Here is a 24,602-nt window from a genome sequence, read left to right as displayed (position 1 = left end):
GCACAATCCCCATTTCAAGTGTTTGACAGGTACATGTGGCTAGTGGCTGCTGTCCTGGACAAGTAGATATGGGATATTCTCATCACTGCAGAAGCTGCTGTTGGACAGTGCTAATCTAGATTCACAAGTATTTACATAAAACAGATGAACATCCAGGTCCAATATCAGAAAGATTTTTATCTCAAAGTAACCAGTACTTTCTTGTACCGCCTGGGCTTATTAAAATGTTTACCTGGATCTTTCTTATTATTACTGTATATGCAAAATCTTAGATATATAGACGTAGTAAAGTGAAGATTATTCACTTTACATAAGTTAAATACCCAAACTTAATGTGTTTTTAAGCAAAGGTGAACCAATTAGCAAGCACAGCAATCCTTTTGGCAGAGTACCGGAAAAGCAAAAGAAATGAGCAAATTGCTGGTAGTTGCCAACATGGAGCCAGAGGGGCCACTGGCTGTCCCAGGGAGCAGGGAACAGCCGGCAGCAAAGGGACAATTTTAGCACTAAGCGCTACGAGCTCCAACAAAGAAAATGAGCTGCCATGTGCAATACAACTGCCAGCAAGCAATCCTACCATATAGCCACTATTTTGTCAGATAAATAGGCAGAAACGTACTAAGAAATCACAGGAACATGGACATTTAAAGCTAAACGAAGAAGAGTAAAAGTAAAAACTCTAGTCCAGTAACATCCTTTTACCAGTCAGGATATTAAGCCCAGAGATATTAAGCAACCTGAAAAGAAATGAATCTTACATTCATAAAGGAAATATACTTTGTAGGAGCACTGGCTCTGGATCAAGATTACCTGGGATTAAAGCTCAGTTCTGGTACTTCTCCTAGACTAACTTGGGAAGCTCTCTGAGCTTCATCTGCAAAAGAGAAATAATAGTACCCATAGCATAAGGTTCTATGAAGTGTAAACAAATGAAGATGAAAGTAACTATATAATTTATTGTTCCAACTGGGAACACCTCTAAGGGTGAAAGGCACTGCTGTTACTAATTATGGTGACAAAATAGTGTAGATGAGGACCTTCTGGGGGCAAACCATAATGTACTTTCCCAGAATGCATCTATTCCATAGAGGGAGAGAAATCTACTGTGAGTTCTTGTCATGGTGATAAAATACAATTGCTTATTTCCTTGGAAATAAATATTATTACCTTCTAGGGAAGCCAAACATTCATTACTATGCCTTAAATTTCCTGCCAGAGTAAGCCAATGTTAATATAAGCTCAACACACAGCTTAGTATTGGCACATCTGGCAATTATCAATAACGCCACCAAGCAGTAATGACCCAATATTCTGCTATTTGCAAAACCAAATCACAGAAGCTCATGAAGATACGGACTGCCTTCTTTGTGTCATCATGATAGAACTGATGTGGAAGCGTACCTCCAAGGAGCCCACTGTCTTTGTTCTGCTCTGCTGAGCCATTCCTTTGGTTGGATGCTGCCAGCTTGGAAGTATTGATTGATTCTAATAGGGAGACAAATTCTAGGAAGTTGGATTCATTTGGTATTTGTCCTTCCTTAGCCTCTAGGTCAGATTTGGAAGTTGGCATTGTTTTTTCTTTATCATTAATCACTTCTGTGGAACTTTTGCTCAAGAAGACATCTGTCCCACTGTCCACACTGAGAACCCGGGTATGTCTCTTTTCATGGCTAGTTTTACAAGATGATGGATCAAGGTTAGCCTGGCTATCCCTTACCCCCTCAGACTCAGGGACCACTTGAGGAGTGAATGGGGAAGTTGTTTCACAGCAATCTCCTGGGGAAGGACTGCCATCCTTTGTGGCATGGCCCCCCTCCCCAGATTCATAGCCGGAACACTGATTGGATGATGCTTCCACCATCAATCTCTCTGGGGTCCTGTCACTTCCATTGCCTTCAGGACACATAGCACCCCCTCCCCCATCCTCAGAGAGCTCAAGGGTGATGACAGGAATTCTCATCTGCTCTGTGTTGGGAGGACTGGCCACCTCCAGGGCAGCTGGCTCAGCATCGGACTTTAAACCGGCCCTCTCGGTGCCAATGACCTTCAGGTGGAGGGAGCTTTCCAAGTCTGTCATGGAGTTGGGGGTACTGCTCATGGTGATGACGATTTTAATGGGTTCATGCAGACTCAGTGGGTCTCCAGGCTGAGAAGTATCGATAAGAGTGACAGCTACCTCACTGTCCGAGTAGTCCACTTCCTGGTTCATGGTTGGGTCCACCTGCCGGGAGGCATCCAGTGGCTCGTGCACAGGTCTGGCAATAACAGTGTTGCACTGAGGGCAGCTGCTGCTCAGGCTGTCTGGAGGTGATTGGCTCTGCAACCGTTCCCGTAAGGAGCCCTGGGCATAGATCACAGGTTCTGGACTTAGAACTGAATTCTCACTCCCCCAAGGCTGGAAAGAAACATCTGTTTCTAATAAGTCATACTGAGACAAAGACAAGTGTGGCAACTTTTTCAAGGCTTCTTTCTCAACTAAGCCACCCTCAGATCTGTGGCGGAAAGGGGGCTGCCCCTTGCCTCCTCTCTCCTTCCCTTTACCACTGATTCGAGTTTCTGCCACAACTGGTTTCATGGGTACTGCTGGCGTGGTCGTGGTTTCTGGCACGTCCTCTTCACAAGCCGGTAAGCTTTCCCTTTTAATACCAGGTGAGGTAGATGACACTGGTGCTACAGCTTGGTCTTCGGAGAGAATGACACCTGAAATAAACAGCAGGAACTTTATTAATTCCTGAAACAGACGAATAATGTCCCAGGGCAAGACCTCATAATAACAAAGCTAAAAGTAGCTCTAGCAACGCATGTGATTGGATGCTTATTTTTAAAATATCACCCCCACTGTGAAATTGCTCTTAAAATCTCTGCATTTCTTGTCACCTGGGCCCTGTGGTGGCAGACTGGGCACAAGGACCATGCTGGGCCAAACCCTCCAAGAAGTTTCTGCAGCACTGAAACAAGGCCAAATTACTCCAACAGAGCTCTGTCAAAAATGTCTCTCCCTTAACAAGAAGACCAAGTTTCTAAATGCATGCATTACTGTATCAGAAGAGGTAGCCTTAAAGCAAGCTGAAGAATTGGAGAAAAGAACAAGAAAGGTCATTCACTTGGGGATTTAGATGGAGTTTCTATTGCAGTAAGAGACAACTTTAACACGCCAGGCATTGAGATAACATGTGCATCAAACATGCTGAAAGGTTACGTATCACCATGCTACATAGTTCAGAAGTTGTTGGATCAGGGAGCTGTCCTGATGGGAAAAACAAATTTAGATGAGTTTGCAATGAGATCTGGAAGCACAGATGGTGTATTTGGACCAGTTAAAAAAACCTGGAGTTATTCAAAACAATATAGAGAAAAGACGAAGCACAAGGCCCATGGTGAGAATGAGGATTCAAATTGGCTTATAACTGGAGGAAGCTCAGGAGGGAGCATGGCAGCAGTAGCAGCATTTACAAGCTCTGCGGCTTTAGGACCAGATATAAGAGGATCCACCAGAAATCCAGCTGCCCACTACGGGGTTGTTGGTTTCAAACCAAGCTATGGCTTAGGTTCTCATCATGGTCTCATTCCCCTAGTGAATTCAATGGATGTGGAATCTTAACCAGATGTATGGATGATGCAGAAGTTGTGTTGAGTATGCTAGCTGGGCATGACGCCAAAGATTCTACCACAATTCAAGATCCTGTTAAACCATTTACACTTCCCAGTTTGATAGATGTGAATAAACTATGTATAGGAATCCCAAAGGAATATCTTACTGCAGAACTATCAAGTGAAGTGCAATCTCTTTGGTCCAAAGCTGCTAACTTCTTTGAGTCTGAGGGGGCCAAAATAATTGAAGAGTCCCTGCCCCATCCCAGTTACTCAATTGTCTGCTACCATGTATTGTGTACATCAGAAGTGGCATCAAATACGGCAAGATTTGATGGGCTAGAATATGGCCACAGATGTGACATCAATGTGTCTACTGAAGCCATGTATGCTGCAACCCGGCGAGAAGGGTTTAATGATGCGGTGAGAGGAAGAATTTTCCCAGGAAATTTTTTCTTATTGAAAGAAAACTATAAGAATTATTTCATTAAGGCCCAGAAAGTGAGACAACTCATTGCTAATGATTTTGTGAATGTTTTTAACTCTGGAGTAGATGTCTTGCTGACTCCCACCACATTAAGTGAGGCTGTCCCATACCTAGAGTTCATTAAAGAAGACAACAGAACACGAAGTGCCCAGGATAATATTTTTACACAGGCTATAAATATGGCAGGATTGCCAGCAGTGAGCATCCATCCCTATGGCCCTCTCAAACCAAGGATTGCCAGTAGGACTACAGTTTATTGGATATGCATTTCATGACCAGGAGCTTCTTACAATTGTTAAGTGGTTTGAAAAATAAGTAGTTTTGTTACTAAGCTTCAAGAACTAATGGATGATTGTTCATCAGTCTTTGAAATTGTAAAGTTAGCTTCTGTTTCTCTAAAACACTAGTGATAAATATAGCATGCAAATTAAAATAACTTAAAGATTTTATATTCTAGAGAAGTCAGATATCTTGCTAAATTCCTATAATTTGGTTAATTGTCAACACAATAATTCCTTGGGATCACTTTTTAAAACTCTTGTGATATAGTTAATTAATAAGTCATCTGTCAGCATTTATTAAGTACCCACTAAGTGTAAAGTACAGGATTTTTCCATTAACACAAGATACATGTTCCTGAAAAATGATGCATTCTGCAAAAATGTTCATTAATAAGAACAGAGCTTAGAGTAAAAGTAAGCTTAGGGATAAGCCTCTCAAAACTTGTACAATCTTTATAACCAAAGTGCTAATAAGAGCTGTAATTTGTACCTCCAGAGAGAACCTGAACAGCCAGGCAGATCGGCAATTCAACATGTGGTAGAGGCTCCTCAGGGGATGTTAAAATGCACAGAAACAATAAAATGGAAATACTTGCTTCTGAGTGCAGAACAAAAGAGTCTCTTCTGACTCTTCTGAGCTCTGAGCCCTGGAGGAAGTGCAACCTGCTGTGGCCCAGAGTCAAGCAAGACTGAGGGTGTGTCTCTCTGGGGAAGAGCCCAGGTGCAGACACTCTTTATTTCTCTAAAAATAGAGCTGCAATAACTGAAAACTTTCTCCTTTTTTGCTAAAGGTGAAAATTTTACTTCTGCTATCCCAGAACCCCATGCCAACGAACCAGAACAATTCCATGTTACACTGACTTCATTTTCCTATTTACCACTCACAGATGAACTCACTGGTGTCCTAGAAACATTTGTTGTAACCTAAGACACCATATTGGACTTGAAACTTGGTAGGTAGTGGAGCATGATTTTAGTGAGAAAGTTTCAAGATATACAAGTACATCCAATGTAAAAAACTTGTAGATAATTTGGTGAGGATGCCGAAGACAGAAAAGTCCATAGCCTCCTCCCTTACCCTGGATTCTCTATTCCTTATGGTTTCTTTATCCCCTTAGCTTACCTTTCTTTACAGGTGCTCTCTATTTGGGTCCCTTGAACTGAAAGAGACATTAACAATCTGTATTCAATTGGAAAAAAAATTTATGAAAATCATACATTTACCTACTATAAAATTTCATCATTGGATTTGTCTTGGCCATCATCATCCCGTGTTGATCAGGTCTTCTAATTTGGGACTTAGGTTACTGATAAGTATAAGTGGAAAGCTGAATTACTTTTTAATAAATTCACTTTGTTTAGTAAGGAAAAAGTCTTTTCTAACTATGAAGTACATGAGCGGAAAAATCTAAGTGGTGGAACCTTCTGCAGAGCCCCTGGAATGTTGCATGGTAGAAGTTAACCTGCTTGTTACTTTTTCATTAATAGTTTTCTCTCCTCCCAGGATCTTTCCACTCCCAAACACTCAGTCTGACAACATTTGTATCAAATCTTTCAGGCCCACTAGTCTTCTTATAAATCTTGATTCTGAATCCCTGAAAGAGGAATAAATTCATAAAAGAGAATTGCATTATTTGATAACAAGGGAAAACCATCTTAGCTGAAGGAGCTAACATGATGTAAAAAGCAAACAAATGATAAAATCTTTGCCCCAGTCTTTTCTTAATGTGTGTATAATATGAAATAAATTTTTTTAAAGAAAAAATCTCTGCATTTAAAATAATAATTCAGACTTTTAGATTTTGCTGTTTTGTGGCTTTGGGAGGCAGACTGATTTCAATATCATGTTTGAGACTTATTATCAGAGAGGTCCTGGCTCTTCTACTAACTAGTTATGTTACCTTGGACAAGTTATCTAATCCCTCTAAACCAAGATCCTCAACTGTGGTGCTATTGACATTTTGGACCAAATAAATCTTTGCTGTGGGGGCTGTCCTATGCATTGTAAGATGTTTAGCAGCATCTCTGGCCTCTACCTACTTGATGCCAGTTGTAACTCTGTTCTCACTTATGACAATGGAAAATGCCTTCAGATATTATCAAACATTCTTTGGGAGAAAAACCTGCCAGTGGAGAACCACTGCTCTAATCTTCAACCTCCTATCTGTAAAATGGAATTAATTATACTATCCTCTTAAGGCTGCGATGAGGATCTACAAGGAAAGACATGGAAAGTGCTAGGCCAAGGACTTGGCAATGGGCTTGCTGGGGCCTTGACCTGAGGACAATAAGAACCTCACATTTCTGACGTGACTCATATATTTTCAAAACATGTCTGAATTTTATCTGTAATCATTTATACTTATGACGGTGGCTGAAAGTGAGTTTCATCCTTCTTCCAGCTTCCCTGTATCTGTTAATGACCCCACCACTCTTTAAGCCTCTTACGCTTAAAACCCTGGGGTAATCTTTTGGTTGTTCTTTCTTACCTAGCCTTATGATCATTCAACCAGTAAGTAGCCTCAGTTTTCATTCACTATCATGAAGAGTATTCTCTGGGGGCACAAGGAGCCCTAGAACAAGCCCTAGAACTCACTCTCCTCTGCCTTCAGGGGTACTTTGGTAGAAAGAATTGAGAGGCCCTGCCCTCCACTACTCTAGTCAGAAGACCTTTGATTCTAGTGCAAACTCTGGACTTAAGTCTCCCACTAGGAATGTTCTTTCTCCTCACCCACTAAAGACCTCATTCAAGGTCTTTTTCATATCCCTCCTTCAACATGTAATTTCTCATGATCACCTAAACCAGAAATAAGCTCTCTTCTGCACTCCTTTAAGCAATTAATGTCTGTAGAAATAAATTTTACTTACCATAAACTTTTTAAACTATAGCTTTATTTATATAGATTTAAATTATCTTCCTAACTGGACTGTACAGAGTTCTAGAAAACAACCATAGTTCATACTCATCAAATCCTCCAAAGAAACTAGCCAATTATCTTATCCACACCCAAGAATGTTGGTTGATGATAACGAAGATTATTCTACTTTGTAACAATCCTATGCAGGTTTTCCTACTGTACAGAGCAGATACTTTTCCATGGAAAAAGAAGAACAGAAGAGTCAAGAAACTTGTCCAAGTTCACCATGCTACCGATGGAACTGGGACTACAGCCCAGATCCTCTGAGTCCTAATCTGACAATCCTCTACTCCCTCACATGGCCCCTCTATCTATGTAGATGGCTCTTTTACTTTGCCATCCAGATCTCAACTTGGATGTTGTCTCATCAAAGAGGCTTTCCATGACTACTCAATATCAAGTACACTTGTTGAAAATGAATGAAAATATTGCAGGAGGAATCCAAACTACCAGGCAGGGCCTGAGGAACAGGACATTGGGTTGGATCTATAGGACATATTCATAAGGCATTTTTATTGCTTCACTACCTCCCATACCACACCACTGTGATTGTACAGATAGCAAGCCAATGGGACCATTTCCTGACATACAAGATGAGAGGAAAGAGTACCCCAGGTTTTAAAACAAATATGGATTTAATGCAAAGACCCTGTGATGGGAACTCGTTTGGCACGTTTGAGAAAGAGAGAAAATGTCAATGAAGCTGGAGTAGAAAAGGTGAAGGGAGAAGGAGAGGAAGAAAGATCAGGAAGGCCAGCAGGGTCCAAAATATAAAAGAAAAGTATGGAGCTTAAGTTTTATTCTATGAATAATTTGAACCCTGAAGAAGTTTTTCAAAGGAGCACATGACCTGAATTAGGTTTTTAAAAAATAACCCTGCCTCCTGCATGAGGGGTAGACTGTGGTGAAGCATGAGAAAATCGGAAGAAGAGAAGGGCACTACAAGACCTTTTCTTGGGACACCTGGGTGGCTCAGTGATTGAGCATCTGCCTTTGGCCCAGGTTGTAATTCCTGGGATCAAGTCTCACGTCGGATTCCCCACAGAGAGCCTGCTTCTCCCTCTGCCTATCTCTCTGCCTCTGTGAGTGTGTGTGTGTGTGTGTGTGTGTGTGTGTGTTTCATGAATAAATGGATAAAACCTTAAAGAAAAAAGACCTCTTCTTTATAGAGAAAAAAAAATTGAAGAAGAGAGACGGGGAAGAGGCTATTACAGTTGATGAATAATGGTGTTTTGGACTTGGGTGGTTGTGGTGGACATGGAGAGAAATATATAAATTTAAAATATGTTTTGGAGTAGAATTGACAGGACTTGATGATAGATGGAAGCTAAGGGTAGTGAGGGACAGATAAACCAATGAGAACTTGATTTTAAAGCTTTGATAATGAGATTGGTGGTACGAGTGTTTATTGATAAGGAGAAAACCAGAGGAGATACAGATTTAGAGATAGCAATTGAGAGATCGAGTGGTGATCCATTTAATATGACTATTAGACATCTTATCCAGGAGGAAATAAGTGTAAGCAGCTGGATGCATGAGACTGAAATCCAGACAGAGGTCAACACTGAAGAAATAGATTTACACACATAATCATATAGATGGTATTTAAAGCTAGATATGAGATTGTCAAGGGAGACCTGGTATCTAGAGAAGAGAAAGGGGCCAAAGACCAAAACCAAGGGTACTCCAGCATTTAGATGTCAAACAACAGAGGAGGATCAATCAAAGAACACTGAGAGGGAAGAGATTCAGGAAAATGCACTATTATGAAAGCCAAGAGAAGAAAGTTGGTCGCCCACAACTTATTACATATAAAAAAATAAAGCCATACTGTGGCCTATAAGTGGATCTTTTGTGAATAAATTAGCATGTCATATCTCAGTACCAGCTTAACCCTAAGCAAAAATGGCAAAATGAATTTCCTACCTGGAAAACCAAGAAAAATAGTTGGCCTAAAATGACTCCCCCAACATATTGCTTAGCAATGAAATCTAACCAAATATAGTCATTTGTTTTCTATCCTTGACACTTTAACTATAAAAACATACTATATTACTAAAAAATATATATGTTAAGAAAAACACCATGGCAAAAACTAAATGATTATGTCAATAGTTGTAAAAAAAAAAAAAAAAAAAAAACGCTTTTGACAAAATCCAGTACCCTCTCATGAAAAAAACATTCAACAAACTAAGATTGGAAGAGAATTTCTTCAACCTGATACAGGCTATTTATGAAACACTCAAAACTAACATCATATGTAATGGTGAAAGACCTAATGCTTTCCCCATAAGATCTGAAACAAGGCAATGATGTCCACTCTCACAACATCAATAAACATTGTAATGGAAATTGTACACAGGGCACTTACTCAAGAAAAAGAAATAAAAGGCAACTAGATTGGAAAGGGAAGTAAAGTAAAAGATCTCTGTTCACAGATGATATCATTCTGTACATAGAAAATCCTAAGGAATCCACTAAAGAACTATTAGAACTAATAGACATTCAGGAAGTTTGTACAATATAAAATCCATGTTCAAAAATCAATTCTATTTCCATACATTAGCAATAGACAAGCTAAAATGAAATTAAGAAAATACCATTTTAACAGCATCTAAAAAAATAAAATACTTAGTAATAAATTTAACAAGAGTACAAAATACGTGCACTGAGGACTACAAAATATTGTCAAAAGAATCCAAAGATCCAAATAAATGAAAAGACATCCCGAGTTCATGGATTGGAAAACGTAATATTGTTAAGATAGCAATTCTCCTCAAATTTATCTACAGATTTAATATAATTTTTATCAATATCCCAGCTGTCTTTTTTTCAGAAATTGAGAGTTCACATGAAAATATACAAGACCCAGAATAAGCAAAATAAGTTGGAGGACTCACAGTTCCCAATTTCAAAGCTTATTACATAGCTACTGTAATCAAGATGGTGCGATGATGGCATAATGGTAGATATATAGACCGAAAGAACAGAAAAGAAAGTCCAAAAATAAACCCTTATATGTATGGACAATTGATTTTCAACAGGACAGCAGGATGAGTTAGTGGGGGGAGGGAAGTGGGAAGTAGTCTGTTCAATGAATGATCCTGGACAACAAATAAACATTAAAAGAATCGAGTCAGACCCTTACTTCACATCATACACAAAAATTAATTCAAAATGGATCATAGACCTGATTACAAGAGTTAACACTATAAAACTCTTAAAATAAAAAATAGGAATGAATCTTCATGATCTCAGATTCAGCAATGGTTTCTTACACACGACACCAAAAGCCCAAGCAACAATAACAACAAAAAACAATACAGTGGACTTCATGAAAATTAAAAACTTCTATACTTTAAAGGATCTCAATAAGAAAGTGACAAGTCAACCCACGGAGTGGGAGAAAATATTTGCAAATATATCTAATCAAGGACTTGTATCTAAAATATATAAAGAATTCTTACAACTCCTCAATAAAAAGACAATCTGATTAAAAAGGGGGCAAAAGACTTGAATAGACATTTCTCTAAAGACGATGATGATGAAACATCAATATCATTTGTCATTAGAAATATGACTAATTTCATGCAAATCCAAGCCATGTGAGATACCACACCCCACCCACTAGAATGGTTATATTCAAACACAGTCAATAACAAGTGTCATCAAAGATGTGGAGAAATTGTGGCCTTCATATATTGATGATGGGAATATAAAATGATGCACCTGCTTTCTAAAACAATCTGGTAGATCCTTGAATGGTGAAACAGAGAGTTACTTTATGACTCAACAATGCCAGTCTTAGGTATATATCCAAGAAAATAAAAAACATTTTCCACACAACAACTCTACAATGATTGTCCAGTGAAGTATTATTTATAATAGCCAAAAAGTGCAAAGATCCCAAAGTCCATCAACTGATAAATGGATAAATAAAACATGGTATAGCCATTTAAAGGAGTATAATTTAGCAATGAAATGAAATGAAGCATTGGTACAAGCTACAACCTAAATAAACTGTGAAAACATAATGCTCATTGAAAGGAGCCAGTCACAAGAGATCACACATTAGATGAAATGTCCAGAATGGGCAAATCCATAGACAGAAAATACATTGGTGGTAGCCTGGGGTTGGAAAAGATGGGAAGATTGAGGAATATGACTAAGCAATCAGGTTTCTTTTCAAGGTATTGAAAATATTCTGAAATTTATTGTGATGATGGACATACAGCTCTGTGAATATACTAAAAGCCCTTGAATTATATACTTTGAATGGGTGAATTATATGGCATCTGAATTATATCTGAATAGACCTGTTACAAAAAGAATGCGATTGTACCTTTTAACAATGAAAAGAATTGAATACTAGGATAGAAAAAAAAAATTGTTTCAGTGCAGTGTTGTTGAAAAAACATTGGGTTTAGCAGTCAGTTGTGTGCCTAAATGCCACCTGTACAGTTGACTTGTTATGACTCAGACTGAAATGATACATGCAAAATCTCCACTGTAATTCCTAGTACAAGAAAGGAAGGAAGGAATTGTTTCAATTGGAATGGTGAAGTCAAAAGACCAGAACAGACATTGAAAGGATGTAAAGTAATGGTGTTTATAGCTTGATCTGGAATAAGTAGTCTAATAGAACAAAATAATGCATGCGTGTGTGTGTGTATAACTAGACATAAAATAATACTGTTACGAAAACTTGTGTGTAACTAAAATATTTGAAATTTTTTTTAATTTTTATTTATTTGTGATAGTCACAGAGAGAGAGAGAGAATGAGGCAGAGACACAGGCAGAGGGAGAAGCAGGTTCCATGCACCGGGAGCCCGACGTGGGATTCGATCCCGGGTCTCCAGGATTGCGCCCTGGGCCAAAGGCAGGCGCCAAACCGCTACGCCACCCAGGGATCCCAAAATATTTGAAATTTAATGGTCACTTCATTTTGGTAGTAGTAATAGAAAAAAAAGAATTTGAATAATCCTTTATACATTATTATCATAGAATTTAGCTAAGTAATGACAAAAGAAACTTCTTTTTAGATTTTCCTACTCAAGTGCTAACTTCAGCTGTTTTCTTGAAAATAAAATTTTACACTACTTTCAAAATTTAAATAGAGCCTAAATTTCTCTTTGTAGTAGCACTACAAAAAAATAGAATTGCAGAGAAAAGCAGTAGTTAATTCAGGTCTCCAAAAACTCTTTTCTCAATTTTCTGAAGGCAATCAAAAGATAATAAAATGAAATCTTTGTGGAAAAGGAAAATAAAAATCTGAGGGCTTAAGAGAAAGTTCCCAGAAAAAAAATTTGTAACCTGAAGGAAATGCAGTATACAGAATGCAATATCATTTCCTCTGTCCTTTTTCAGTGTGAGTACTAGAATAAAAAGTTTGTACATTAATGGTGAATATATCCTGTTTTTTATCTGCTACTCTGAGCCGTATGAGATAAGCACAAACTGGAGAAAGGACAATAACTTATGATCCAATAAAATACTACAATTTAAAATTAGACACAATGTACAAATTCTGATGAGAAAAAATCAAAATTAAGAGTTGAAGAATTGGGATCCCTGGGTGGCGCAGCGGTTTAGCGCCTGCCTTTGGCCCAGGGCGCGATCCTGGAGACCCGGGATCGAATCCCATGTCGGGCTCCCGGTGCATGGAGCCTGCTTCTCCCTCTGCCTGTGTCTCTGCCTCTCTCTCTCTCTCTGTGACTATCATAAATAAATAAAAATTAAAAAAAAAAGAGTTGAAGAATTAAGATGAAATAAAACTATGCAGTGTTAGGCACAGTTCATATTTTGAATTAATTCACCTGCATTCTGTTTCACAAAAAAATTCTTTATCACTTCACTGAAGATAATGCTGTGATAAAATATTAAGTGGTGATAATAAATACTCTACCTTTGAGATCTTCCACTGTTTCCTGGGCCGGCAACTCCTAAATAAATGGAAGAACAAAAATCAATATATGACTCAGCTCAGTGCCCATCTCCAGGCAGTCAGCAGACATGGAGCAGCAGCTACTAGTTTTCCAAATGGCACATGGGGAAGAGACTACACAGTGTCCATGCTGCAAAAGTTTCTAATAAAATGGATAGCAAAAATAAATACAAAATATAGGTACATGTAGATATTCAAGCAAGACCACTGTACTGTGATTAAAGGGTGTTTGATAATTAAGAAAGTAAAAAGGAGAGAGAAGAATGTGCTATTTTGTACTGCCCAATAAGGTTAATCTAGAGCAAAGGGGATTTATTGACTTCCCAGGAGAGAGGTGTGATTTAATGTCGAGTGGCGCCATTGATTCCAGGGGAAGACATGGCAAATATGGTGAATTAATGACAGACAGGGTGGGGGCTGTCAAGATCTGCTGATAGGTTCTTTTGGCCAGAGTGGCAGGCAGCTGGCAGAGGAGGGGCGGGGAGGAGCTGCTTCCAGCACACGACTGGTGTTTATCTCATGGTTCAAGGACTCCCCTGGGGTCACTACACACTGTGAGATGTGGTACACCACAAGCACAAGGGCAGTATTGCTACCCTTGCATGTTCCCATTCTAGACGGGATCAACACTACACAACAAGTACAGAATGAAAGAGAAAAACACACTGACCAGTGGCCCAGATGAGTGATGAGAGTTTAAACTTTGCCCTCTGGAGCTGCAGCGGAGGGGAGGTGTGGAGAGGTTTCGATGAGGCTCTTCTTTTTTGCCATTGTTAATCTGTCTGTTATTGCTAATGTATGTAAAAAACACAAAAGCAGTGATGTTATCAAATAGAACTATGCCTTCAATTCATCCCAAACCAATTCCTTTCCCCAGATTCTATTTTGTAATATTCACTGTATACAGATTTTGTTCTTAAGGGAGAATAATAAATATTGCTTTAAAATAAGACATGCCCTCTTACGGAGCTCTCAGAAATAAGGGCAAGAATAGTGACAATGACACTCAAGATCACTTTTAATATTTCAGTTCTGTGCAATGTATTACTTCTATATTAACAAACATAAATGTTCTTTTTGAAAATACTGTGGCATGAACTAAGCACTTAAATGACAAGATAAAAATGCTAAAATAAAATATTTTGCTGCTAGGCCTAATGCAAATGAACTCCAGAGCATGGTATGAGATCACATTAATAGTTAAACTATCTTGATTATCAATATCAATTTTATACTTAAGTGTATGCTTCAGTAGAAAAAAATATACATATTTGGGTCTGCCTATGCTTGTGTATTTTCATAAACAAAATTTTTCATAAACAAAATTTAACCAAAACTAAAACATTTAAATTATGAACTGACACATTACAAGAAACATTACCTTGGGATTTTGTGATTAGTTATATGTTCCTTGTTGGCCTCTTTGTCTTTATTTAGTTTTTCTTTCTTTCTGGAGGGCCTCTGCTGAATTACTTCTCCTTTATCAAACATGAGGTGTAGGCGATAACTGACCAATTTGATTATTGTGAAGAATACAGTCACTGAACTGCAGTAAAAAAATGCAGTGATAGCATTTGGAGGAAAAGCCTAAAGAAGATAAAAGAAAGAAAAACTTCATTCATTTGCAGGATTATCTTTTGTTTTTCAGTCTAAAAGCATTGTTGGACTACTCACTGAATACAAATTGGGCAAGATTTCAAATTTTATTGGCTTTACAACTTTTCCTGGTTGTGATACCTGAGAAGAAAGAGCTGCTATCTTTTTATCTTTTTAAAAAAATCTTTTTTGTTTCTCAGATTCTGGTACTAGTTGCATTGGAGATCAACATTTCATTTGCAGGCAGTAGCCCCACAGAACAAAAGGTGTTTTATAGTGAGCCTTTCCATGTTCTATTAGTTCTTTTCTATAGCCTGATCTGACCTTCCTGCATATCTGCTTGTAGCAAAGCCAGGAGAAAGGCCTTTGAGATTCTGTTTCTGTCAACAAAACACAAGAAGCCTTGTTTAGAACAGAGGAAAGAAGGAAAGAGAAAGGTTAATGTAATATCCCCTCCCTTCCCCCTCCCTTCCTTCCTTTCTTTCTTCCTTTCTCCCTCCCTCCTTTCCTTCTTCTTTCCTTCTTTCCTCCCCCCCCTTCCTTCCTTGTTTCCTTCCTACTACCCAACAGGAGAGTAGGGAAGGAAAGAAGGAAGGAAGGAATATTCTGTTGGGTTAACACCATCAAGCCACGTATTTCCCTAGTGGTTTGACGGAGGCAAGGGGCCACAAAAAGGTACACTGCTTCTAAAAGGAAGAAGGATATGGACATTAGTGTAGAAGGATCTGAGCATAGACATCATGGTGAAGGACAGTTCAATTCTGTCCAATCCTCTCAAGAAACAAAAAGAATCACTGGGATCCATGCAATTGTCCCACTCTATAGGATCCCCCACATACCTTCCTAGTTCTCTCCCAGGACCATGGATGATTATAGGTTCTCTAGTCCTTCCTAAACTAATTTCTTATCTTTGGAGATTAAAATAGATCACAGTGTCTCAAGATTATATAAAAGACAGCCTCCATAAAAAGCAAGATCCTTTTATCAATGCACATCGCTGAAGGATCTCAAGAAATCCAGTGATAAGTATAGACTCTCCTTTGACCTGGAACCTGCTAGGCCTGTAGACAACATGGCCCAGTCCAAGTCTGCTCCCAAGTAGCCTGTGCAAATGCCACAGTCCCATGATAATCCATCATCTAGGTAAGATCATTCCAAAAACAACATAGCCAAAAAAAAGAATAAAGAAAGAGAAAAACTTTTAACAAGTAAAGCTGAAATGAATTTTCATCATCACTCAATTGCTTTTACTTTATGGGGAAAAGGTCCACATATAAATATAAATTAATAAGTGAATGAAAGATTTATTAAATAAAATAGATGATAGATTAGATAGACAGATAGATAGATAGAAGAGAGGGGGAGAGAGAGAGAGAAATAAAGTCGGGTTACCTACCTGGAAGCAGATAAGTTTCCCATTTACACACATACCTCCTGATGAGAAGCTATGATGAACTTCAAGCAATACGAAGAGAAATTAAAAGAGAAAGAGCGATAGGGGTCACAGTCTCCAATGTTTTTCCTATTTTCTTTTTTTAAGATTTTATTTATTCATTCATGAGAGAGAGAGAGAGGCAGAGACACAGGCAGAGGGAGAATGGCTCCACACAGGGAGCGCGATGTGGGACTAGATCCTGTGTCTTCAGGATCAGGCCCTGGGCTGAAGGCGGCGCTAAACCGTTGAGCCACCCAGGCTGCCCTCCAGTGCTTTTTCTTAACATGTCTGCATATTTCAGGTCTAAAAATACTTAGGGTAAAGCTAGAGAATGAGTTTGAAGAAACTAATACAGGAAGAATAAAACCCAGAAAATGTCCTGAGAATAAATTAGCACACTATCATATACAAATTATATTCAAAAGTTGTTTAAATTATAATACAATTTGCAATTCATAGTACTCTGATTAGCAGAGACCACGAGAAATGTGTTCACAGCGTCTCTTCCAGTCAGGCCAGGGCCATGTGACTACTTTTGGCCAAAGGACCAAGAGGGGAAATGGCTGGTGTTACTTCTAAGCTGAGATAGTTAGGAGGTAGGTGCCTCCTCCATCCCACTGTTCTCTTTAGTTGACAATCTCAGAGGCTGTGTTTCTTAGATATCCATTTGCAAGATGACAGAACTTCCTTCAGCCTGGGTATCTAGGTGACTCTGGGACAAGGCCCTTACAGACCTGAGAGGCACATGTACTAGAAGTGAGAAAAAAAAATCCTTTGACTCATTAAACCACTGAAATTCAGGGCTTTGCCTGCTGTGGCAGCCAGTACTGATTAACCTAATATGGGGGGTTCCATTTTCATGAGGAAGCTTCCATTCAAATTATAGGTATTGAGAAGAGAATACCAAGGAAGGTGAGAGAGAAAAGACTACATATGGATACTGGGATAATTCATTTTGAAAAAAAAAGTACTATTTTTCAGTTTACTCTCATAAATATGGATTATAGAATTGGCTTGGTAGTGTTTAAATGAAGAGAAAGCAAGAAATTATGAGGTTTAGTATCTAGTTTGCAACCCACACAAGAAAAGGTCCTTGCCTCATCTTTATGAAGGTCTACTGGGACTTTGTCACATCCCCAGAAAGCCCACAGACCTTACCAGGCCATAGTGAAAGACAGTGATTTTACTGAAAATTTCCAGGGAGAGAGGAAAAATTTTACAACATGCTACAGATGGCACATTATTCCTCCCAAAATTCCCTGATCTCACTTAAAGCCTCTTCCTTCAGAAGACCCTGCAAATAGAATCTAGAATCCTCCCAAATATCCCTTTTTAAATGCCCTGTAATTAATCTCAGCTCAGACTCCTCCAATTTCCAGGGACATCACTGAAAATTACTTTCAAGGCCATTTTACTGCTGACATCATTATGCTCAGTCAACAAAAGATCCCCAGCTTCTAGCATTTTCTGTTCTTGTAAGTATGATTGCAAGGAGAGGAGGAGAATTTGGGAAGAAATGTGTTGTGGATGAGCAGTTTTTAATTGACTTTTAACTTATATAACAGATTTCCCTCAACTCCCACCCTATATTAGGTATATTCAGATTCTGAATACAGGTTTATTTGTTACAAGGGAACTCACAATATTTTCTTTGTTTCCATGAACTTATCATTTTAACACATTCTAATGAACAATAAGAGACAATATTTTTCAAAATTATATCCTTGTCCATAGAAATGCTTTATGTTGTTCTCTGACATATTATTAAGATAACTAGTGGGATCCCTGGGTGGCACAGCGGTTTGGCGCCTACCTTTGGCCCAGGGCGCGATCCTGGAGACCCGGGATCGAATCCCACGTCGGGCTCCCGGTGCATGGACCTTGCTTCTCCCTCTGCCTATGTCTCTGCCTCTCTCTCTCTCTCTGTGACTATCATAAATAAATAAAAACTTAAAAAAAAAAAAAGATAACTAGTATAAGGGGATCCATGGATGGCTCAGCGGTTTAGTGCCTGCCTTCAGCCCAGGGCGTGATCCTGGAGTTCCAGGATCGAGTCCTGCTCAGATTCCCTGGATGGAACCTGCTTCTCCCTCTGCCTGTGTCTCTGCCTCTCTCTCTCTCTCCCTCTGTGTGTGTGTGTGTGTGTGTGTGTCATGAATAAATAAAATCTTTAAAAAATATATAACTAGTAAAATAACTCATTTCACCAAACTTTTTCTGATAAAATTTCAAGAAAAACAACATGCTGTTATCAACTAAGCAATTACAAATAGTCATTTGCACTTCTCACAAAACTAGATTTCTTGGGATTTGGCGCCATCTAGAAGTATCTGTGTGAACAACTAAATCCCCTACAGTCCCCTCAGGTGGAACCTACCTCTGTTCCTTGAGGTTCATAGCTCAGCCTCTCTCATAGAGTGTATGCCCTCTTTTAAATATGTTTATTGTGGTAAAATATATATAACATTAAAATTTACCATTTTAACCATCTTTAAGTGTGCAGTTCAATGGCAGTCAGTACATTCACATTGTTGTGCAACCATCACCACTATCCATCTCTGGAACTTCTTTATCCTCCAATCTGAAAATTTAAACCCATTAAAATAATAACTCCCCATTTCCTTCTCCCCCAGCCCCTGGCAACCAATATTCTATTTTCTGTCTCTAAGAATCTGATTCTTCTGGGTACTTTATATCATTGGAATCATACAATATTTGTCCTTTGGTAACTTGATTATTTCCCTTCCTATAATGTTCTCAGGGTCCAGCTATATTGTAGCATGGGTCAGATTTTCTTTACTTTATAAGGCTAAATAATGCTGCATTCACTTGTTACATATTTTGTTTAACCATTCATCTGTTGATGGACACTTGGATTGTTTTCACAGTTCAGTTATTGTGAATAGTGCTGCTACGAACATGAGTGTGCAAAGATCTCTTCAAGACTCTGCTTTTAATCCTTTTGGATACATATCCAGAAGTGGAATTGCTGGATAAACTAGCAATTCTATGTTTAATTGTTTGAGGAACCTCCATACTGTTTTCTGTACTAGCTGTGCCATTTTATACCACTCTGGTTTTTAACTTTAGGCTAATGGGTTATTACTGTCCATCTCTTGAGTAGCCTAGAGAGATCAATAATCTAACTAAGTGAGTGCTATCTATAATAATGCTGGTGTTCAGTGAGAATAAACCACTTCTGAGGGTTTCCACGTGCAGACATAAAGAAAAGCACTCTTGGGGGTTCAACTTTTATCAATGTGTATTTCATAAAGGTACTTCATCAATCTACTTTCACAAACTAATTTTGAAGAAGCCTTCTGGAAGTTATTTTTTTCATCTTAAAAATGAGGAAGCTGAAACACAAGTGAGTCATACTTCCAAAGTTGATAAGTACATGTGTCTCCTCTCACCTGGAAGCTACTTACCTAGCCATTTCAATGACCTGACAAAGAACCAAGGACTAGGAAGAAAATATTTTTGAAATGTCTTCTGGGCAGTCAAGGCACACCACTGTTATAGAGAAACTCCTCTCCACTCCTATGGTTTCTGTAGGGAAGGGAACTGTTCCCTCTACATGCTGACCTCTTTGTGCTTCTGGCTCTTTCCTCAGGGATTTTTGACCAGTATTTTGGGGAAGCAGGAATTGGGCATGCCATCTCTCCTGTCTCAGAACCCAACTCTGATCGAGGTGGTGTGTGTCTGTGCAGCATCTCTCCATACTACAAGGTTCCAGCATCTGTCCTAAGTCAGAGAGGCTCAATGCTTTCCACACTGCCCCTGAATAGCTAGATAAGGTTCCATGACTCTGGGGTTCATGTTTAGGAAGTTCACCTACCTGCAGATATAACACACTTCCAAATAATAACTAAATTTGCAATAAAGGTGATACCTGAACTCCATCTGTTTGATTACTGCCTCCTTCAAGTAGCTCAGAAAAAGGAGGTGCTATTTACTGGACTGCCAAGTCTATGTATGAAGGTTATGACCTTGAGATTACTTAGAGCATCAGCTGGAAGCTTTGTGCTCTTACTCTAGGCATAATTTACTTATGTGGCACAAAATATGCCTAATGGTATCCTAGCCCATAGCAGGAATTAGAAGGAGAAATGATGAATAAATAGAAGTAACCACAATAATGTAACAATACATGCCTAATGACAGTGTAAATAGTGTTGGAAAAGTACCAAAAAAAAAAAATGAAAAAGCAAGTCACTTATGTAATCACTTTCTGAAACACACTCTTCAGCTATCTCTGAGGACATCACTACAAAAACATAAGATATGTAGGAGTACAAAGAAAATGTTCAATGATATTCAATATACAATCAGAGAATGCAGGGAAATGTAAAACTATCAATGTGGTTAAAGCAAATTGAATTTTCATGCTTTAAGGTTAAGATTCAAGTAATTTAGAAAATGTTTTTACTCAGAGTACGTGGCTTAACGAATAAGGCATCATTAATCTGCTAAACATAACACTTTTGTTGTTTCTGACATTTATGCACCATCAAGGAGTGTTCAGCTGGTTCTTCTGTGTGCCAGCATATTCTCTCTGGCTGTGAGGAACTGCCCAGTGTGGGTATCTGTGTCATCTGGGGCAGAAACAGGCTTTGGAACCTCCTCGTTCAAATCTCCGGAAGCCTAACCAGCTCACGGCTATTAGAAGATCCTAGGTTAGAGCAGGCCGGGTGGCTCAGAGATTTAGTGCCGCCTTCAGCCCAGGGCTTGATCCTGGAGACCCAGGATCAAGCCCCACGTTGGGCTTCCTGCATTGAGCCTGCCTCTCCCTCTGCCTGTGTCTCTGCTGTGCCTCTCACAAATAAATAGATAAAATCTTAAAAAAAAAAAAAAAAAAAAGAAGATCCTAGGTTATTCTAAAAAGACAGGGTACAGACTCAACAACTGAGTTGCTTTATTTGCTTCAGAGGTAAGAGAGATCCCCTCTTGTTCATGATTTAGTCAAATTAGGAGAGAAGAGCTTTGTCCATCTGACTATCCATTCCTCATTCATTCATTCATTCATTCAGTAGACATATGTGAAGTGTTATGTCAAAGCATTAGTCCCAATGACTTCATTCAGGTAGGATTTTTGAGTCTTATCTAAGTAAACTATAACTCCCTTGGAAGAGGAAAAAATCAAGCCACAAGATAGAGAAATACAATCATTTTTCTGCATTTATATATATGAAGGGATTTACAGGTTTTCACATCTTAAATAACAGTTCCTGAAGTTCCATTATGAAAAAACAACAAAAAACACATTTAATACTTTCTCAGAAAATCTGGAACTTAGTATTTTATATTGAAACTAGAATGAGCTCAGCAGTATCCTCCACAGGATACTGGGAATGTGGCCGAGAACTCCTGGAGGCAGACGGTGTTGGAAACTCCTGACAGAATAGGGGAGGGAGCCCTCCATGCAGCACCCTCAGAAGTAGGCCAGCCTTGCAAAATAATACTGGCCAAAAAATGGTGAAGTGAGTAGAATCAAGAAATATGACTGGTTCCCAAAAAACAGCCCTACTTGTATCTCTATATTACAAAGTAAGATGAAGAAAAAGAAGAATATCACACGTTCTCTTGGGCCTGCTACTTGACTGCATTTGGGTCTGCTTGTCTGTTTATCAGATCTGCTCTGATTTCTTTGAGCTCCTGGGCCTCCTGCTTTGTGTGCAGCTTTCATGAGGGGAATGCTGGATACAGAAATGGCAAATGTTTGGATTGACAAGGCAATGCTACAGGGAATGATAAGAGAGAAAAACAGCTGAAGGTTGCACAGGTAGATGTGAGGCAGGGGCACTAAAATGAGAATCTCTGTGGCTCTGACTGCTTTGAAAACCATTTAGAAAGGTGGTACCTGTAAGATATCAATCTCATTACAATTGCACCAAAAATCATAAGATACCTAGGAATAAACCTAACCAAAGAGGTAAAGGATCTGTACTCTAAACACTACAGAACACTTATCAAAGAAATTGAGGAAGACACAAGGAAATGGAAAAATACTCCATGCTCATGGATTGGAAGAATAAATATTGTTAAAATGTCTATGCTACCCAGAGCAATCTATGTATTCAGTGCAATCTCTATCAAAATACCATCAACATTTTTCAGAGCTGGAACAAATAATCCTAAAATTTGCATGGAACCAGAAAAGACCTCGAATAGCCACAGGAATGTTGAAAAAGAAAACTAAAGCTGGGGGCATCACAATGCCTGAGTTCAAGCTTTATTACAAAGCTATAATCATCAAGACAGTGTGGTACTAGCCCAAAAACAGACACACAGATCGATGGAACAGAATGGAGGATCCAGAAACGGACCCTCATCGCCATGGTCAACTTATCTTCGAAAAAGTGGGAAAGAATATCCAGTGGAAAAAGGACAGTCTCTTCAATAAATGGTGGGGGGGGGGGAAATTGGACAGCCAAATGCAGAAGAATGAAACTGGACCATTTTCGTACACTATACATAAAGATAAACTCAAAATGGATGAAAGACCTAAATGTGAGACAGGAATCCATCTAAATCCTAGAAAAGAACACAGGCAGAAACCTCTTTGATCTCAGCTGGAGCAACTTCTTTAGACATGTCTAAAAAGGAAGAGAAATAAAAGAAAATGAACTACTGGGACTTCATAAAGATAAAAAGCTTCTGCACAGCAAAGAAAAGAGTCAACAAAACTAAAAGGCAATGTACAGAATAGGAGAAGATATTTGCAAATGACATATCAGAGAAAGGGCTAGTATCCAAGATCTATCTATAAAGAACTTCTCAAACTCAACATCCAAAAAACAAATAATTTAATCAAGAACTGGACAGAAGACATGAACCGGTATCTCTCCAAAGAAAACATACAAATGGCCAACAGGCACATGATAAAAGTGTTCCACATCACTTGGCATCAAGGAAATACAAATCAAAACCACGATGAAATGCCACCTCACAACAGTCAGAATGGCTAAGATGAACAAGTCAGGAAATGATGGATGTTGTTGAGGTTGCAAAGAAAGGGAAACCCTCCTACACTGTTGGTGGGAATGTAAGCTGGTACAGCCATTCTGGAAAACAATACAGAGGTTCCTCAAGAAGTTAAAAATAGAGCTGCCCCATAACTCAGCAATTGCACTACCAATCCAAAGATACAACTGTAGTGATCCAAATGGGCATCTGCACCCCTATGTCCATAGCAGCAATGTCCACAATAGCCAGAAAGAACCAAGATGTCCATCGACAGATGAATGGATTAAGAAATGTGTGTGTGTGTGTGTGTGTGTGTATATATGTGTGTGTGTGTATATATATATATATATATATATATATATATATATATATAAAGTAAGATGAACAAAAAGAAGAATACCACACATTTTCTTGGGCCTGCTACTTGATTGCATTTGAGTCTGCTTGTCTTTCATTGAGAGACAATATATATATGCTATATAATATTATTCAGCTATCAGAAAAGATGAATAGTTACCATTTATATTGACCTGGATGGAACTGGAGGGTATTATGCTGAGTTAAGTAACTCAATCAAAGAAAGACAATTATCATATGATTTCACGCATACACGGAATATAAGAAACAGCATAGAGGATCATGGGGAAGGGAAGGAAAACCGAATGGGAAGTCATCAAAGAGGGAGAACAAAATGAGACTCTTAACTATAGGAAACAAACTGAGGGTTGCTGGAGAGGTGGGGGAAGGAGGATGGGGTAACTGGGTGATGGGCATTAAGGAGGGCATGTGATATGATGAGCACTGAATGTCATACGCAACTGATAAATTATTGAACACTACATCTGAAACTAATGATGCACTAGATGTTGGCTAATTGAATTTAAATTTTTAAAAAGAAAGAAAGCTGGCATCTGCAATTACCTAATCCCTTCTTTCTCTCCTCTTCTCATAAAGAATATTTATGGTGGATGGCTTAGTCAATGGATGTCTAGTACAGCCAAGAAATCTAGATGCATGTTGTCATTTCCATTTCAGATGGTCACAGTAAGAGGTAATATTTCATTTATGTGTTTAATGTATACTGAGCGAAACAGGATGAACCAATCAATAAACTCATTTAAGGCAAAGTGATGTCAATCTTGACACAGATAAGCTCAGCCAGGAATCTATACTGATAGTGAGTTTGTATATCATTGAATATCAATGTCATGTGTTTCCTAATAGAAAAAAAAAATTGTGATTTTGCACTTAAAATGAGAATTTAATAATGTGAATGTTTACAAAATATAAACCATATCCGATCAATTTTGTATTTGACATACAAATCTAAACTTACACATTGATTTTCCGTAAGGAATTTTAAATTCCTTTGAGTTTTTAAGT

The 24,602-nt window shown here is 38.6% G+C and overlaps 1 protein-coding gene and 1 pseudogene across 2 annotated transcripts in view; one reads left to right on the top strand and one right to left on the bottom strand.

Annotated features, from left to right (window-relative positions):
- PCNX2 (pecanex 2) overlaps window positions 1-24,602 on the bottom strand; it is a 288,682-nt gene that overhangs the window by 243,604 nt on the left and 20,476 nt on the right. For both annotated transcript variants that reach the window (XM_077894480.1, XM_077894481.1), the window contains exons 2-5: window positions 14,604-14,809; window positions 13,893-14,013; window positions 13,184-13,220; window positions 1,402-2,700 (exon numbers count right to left, since the gene is read on the bottom strand). In XM_077894480.1, coding sequence (XP_077750606.1) covers window positions 1,402-2,700; window positions 13,184-13,220; window positions 13,893-14,013; window positions 14,604-14,809 — 1,663 coding nt within the window. The remainder of the gene's footprint in view (window positions 1-1,401; window positions 2,701-13,183; window positions 13,221-13,892; window positions 14,014-14,603; window positions 14,810-24,602) is intronic.
- On the top strand, window positions 2,913-4,485 carry LOC144311978 (glutamyl-tRNA(Gln) amidotransferase subunit A, mitochondrial pseudogene; annotated as a pseudogene).

Source organism: Canis aureus, chromosome 4 (genome assembly GCF_053574225.1).
Source record: "Canis aureus isolate CA01 chromosome 4, VMU_Caureus_v.1.0, whole genome shotgun sequence".
Classification (NCBI taxonomy): domain Eukaryota; kingdom Metazoa; phylum Chordata; class Mammalia; order Carnivora; family Canidae; genus Canis; species Canis aureus.
The sequence above is the reverse complement of the archived record's forward strand: the minus strand, read 5'-3'. Positions and strand labels throughout refer to the sequence as shown.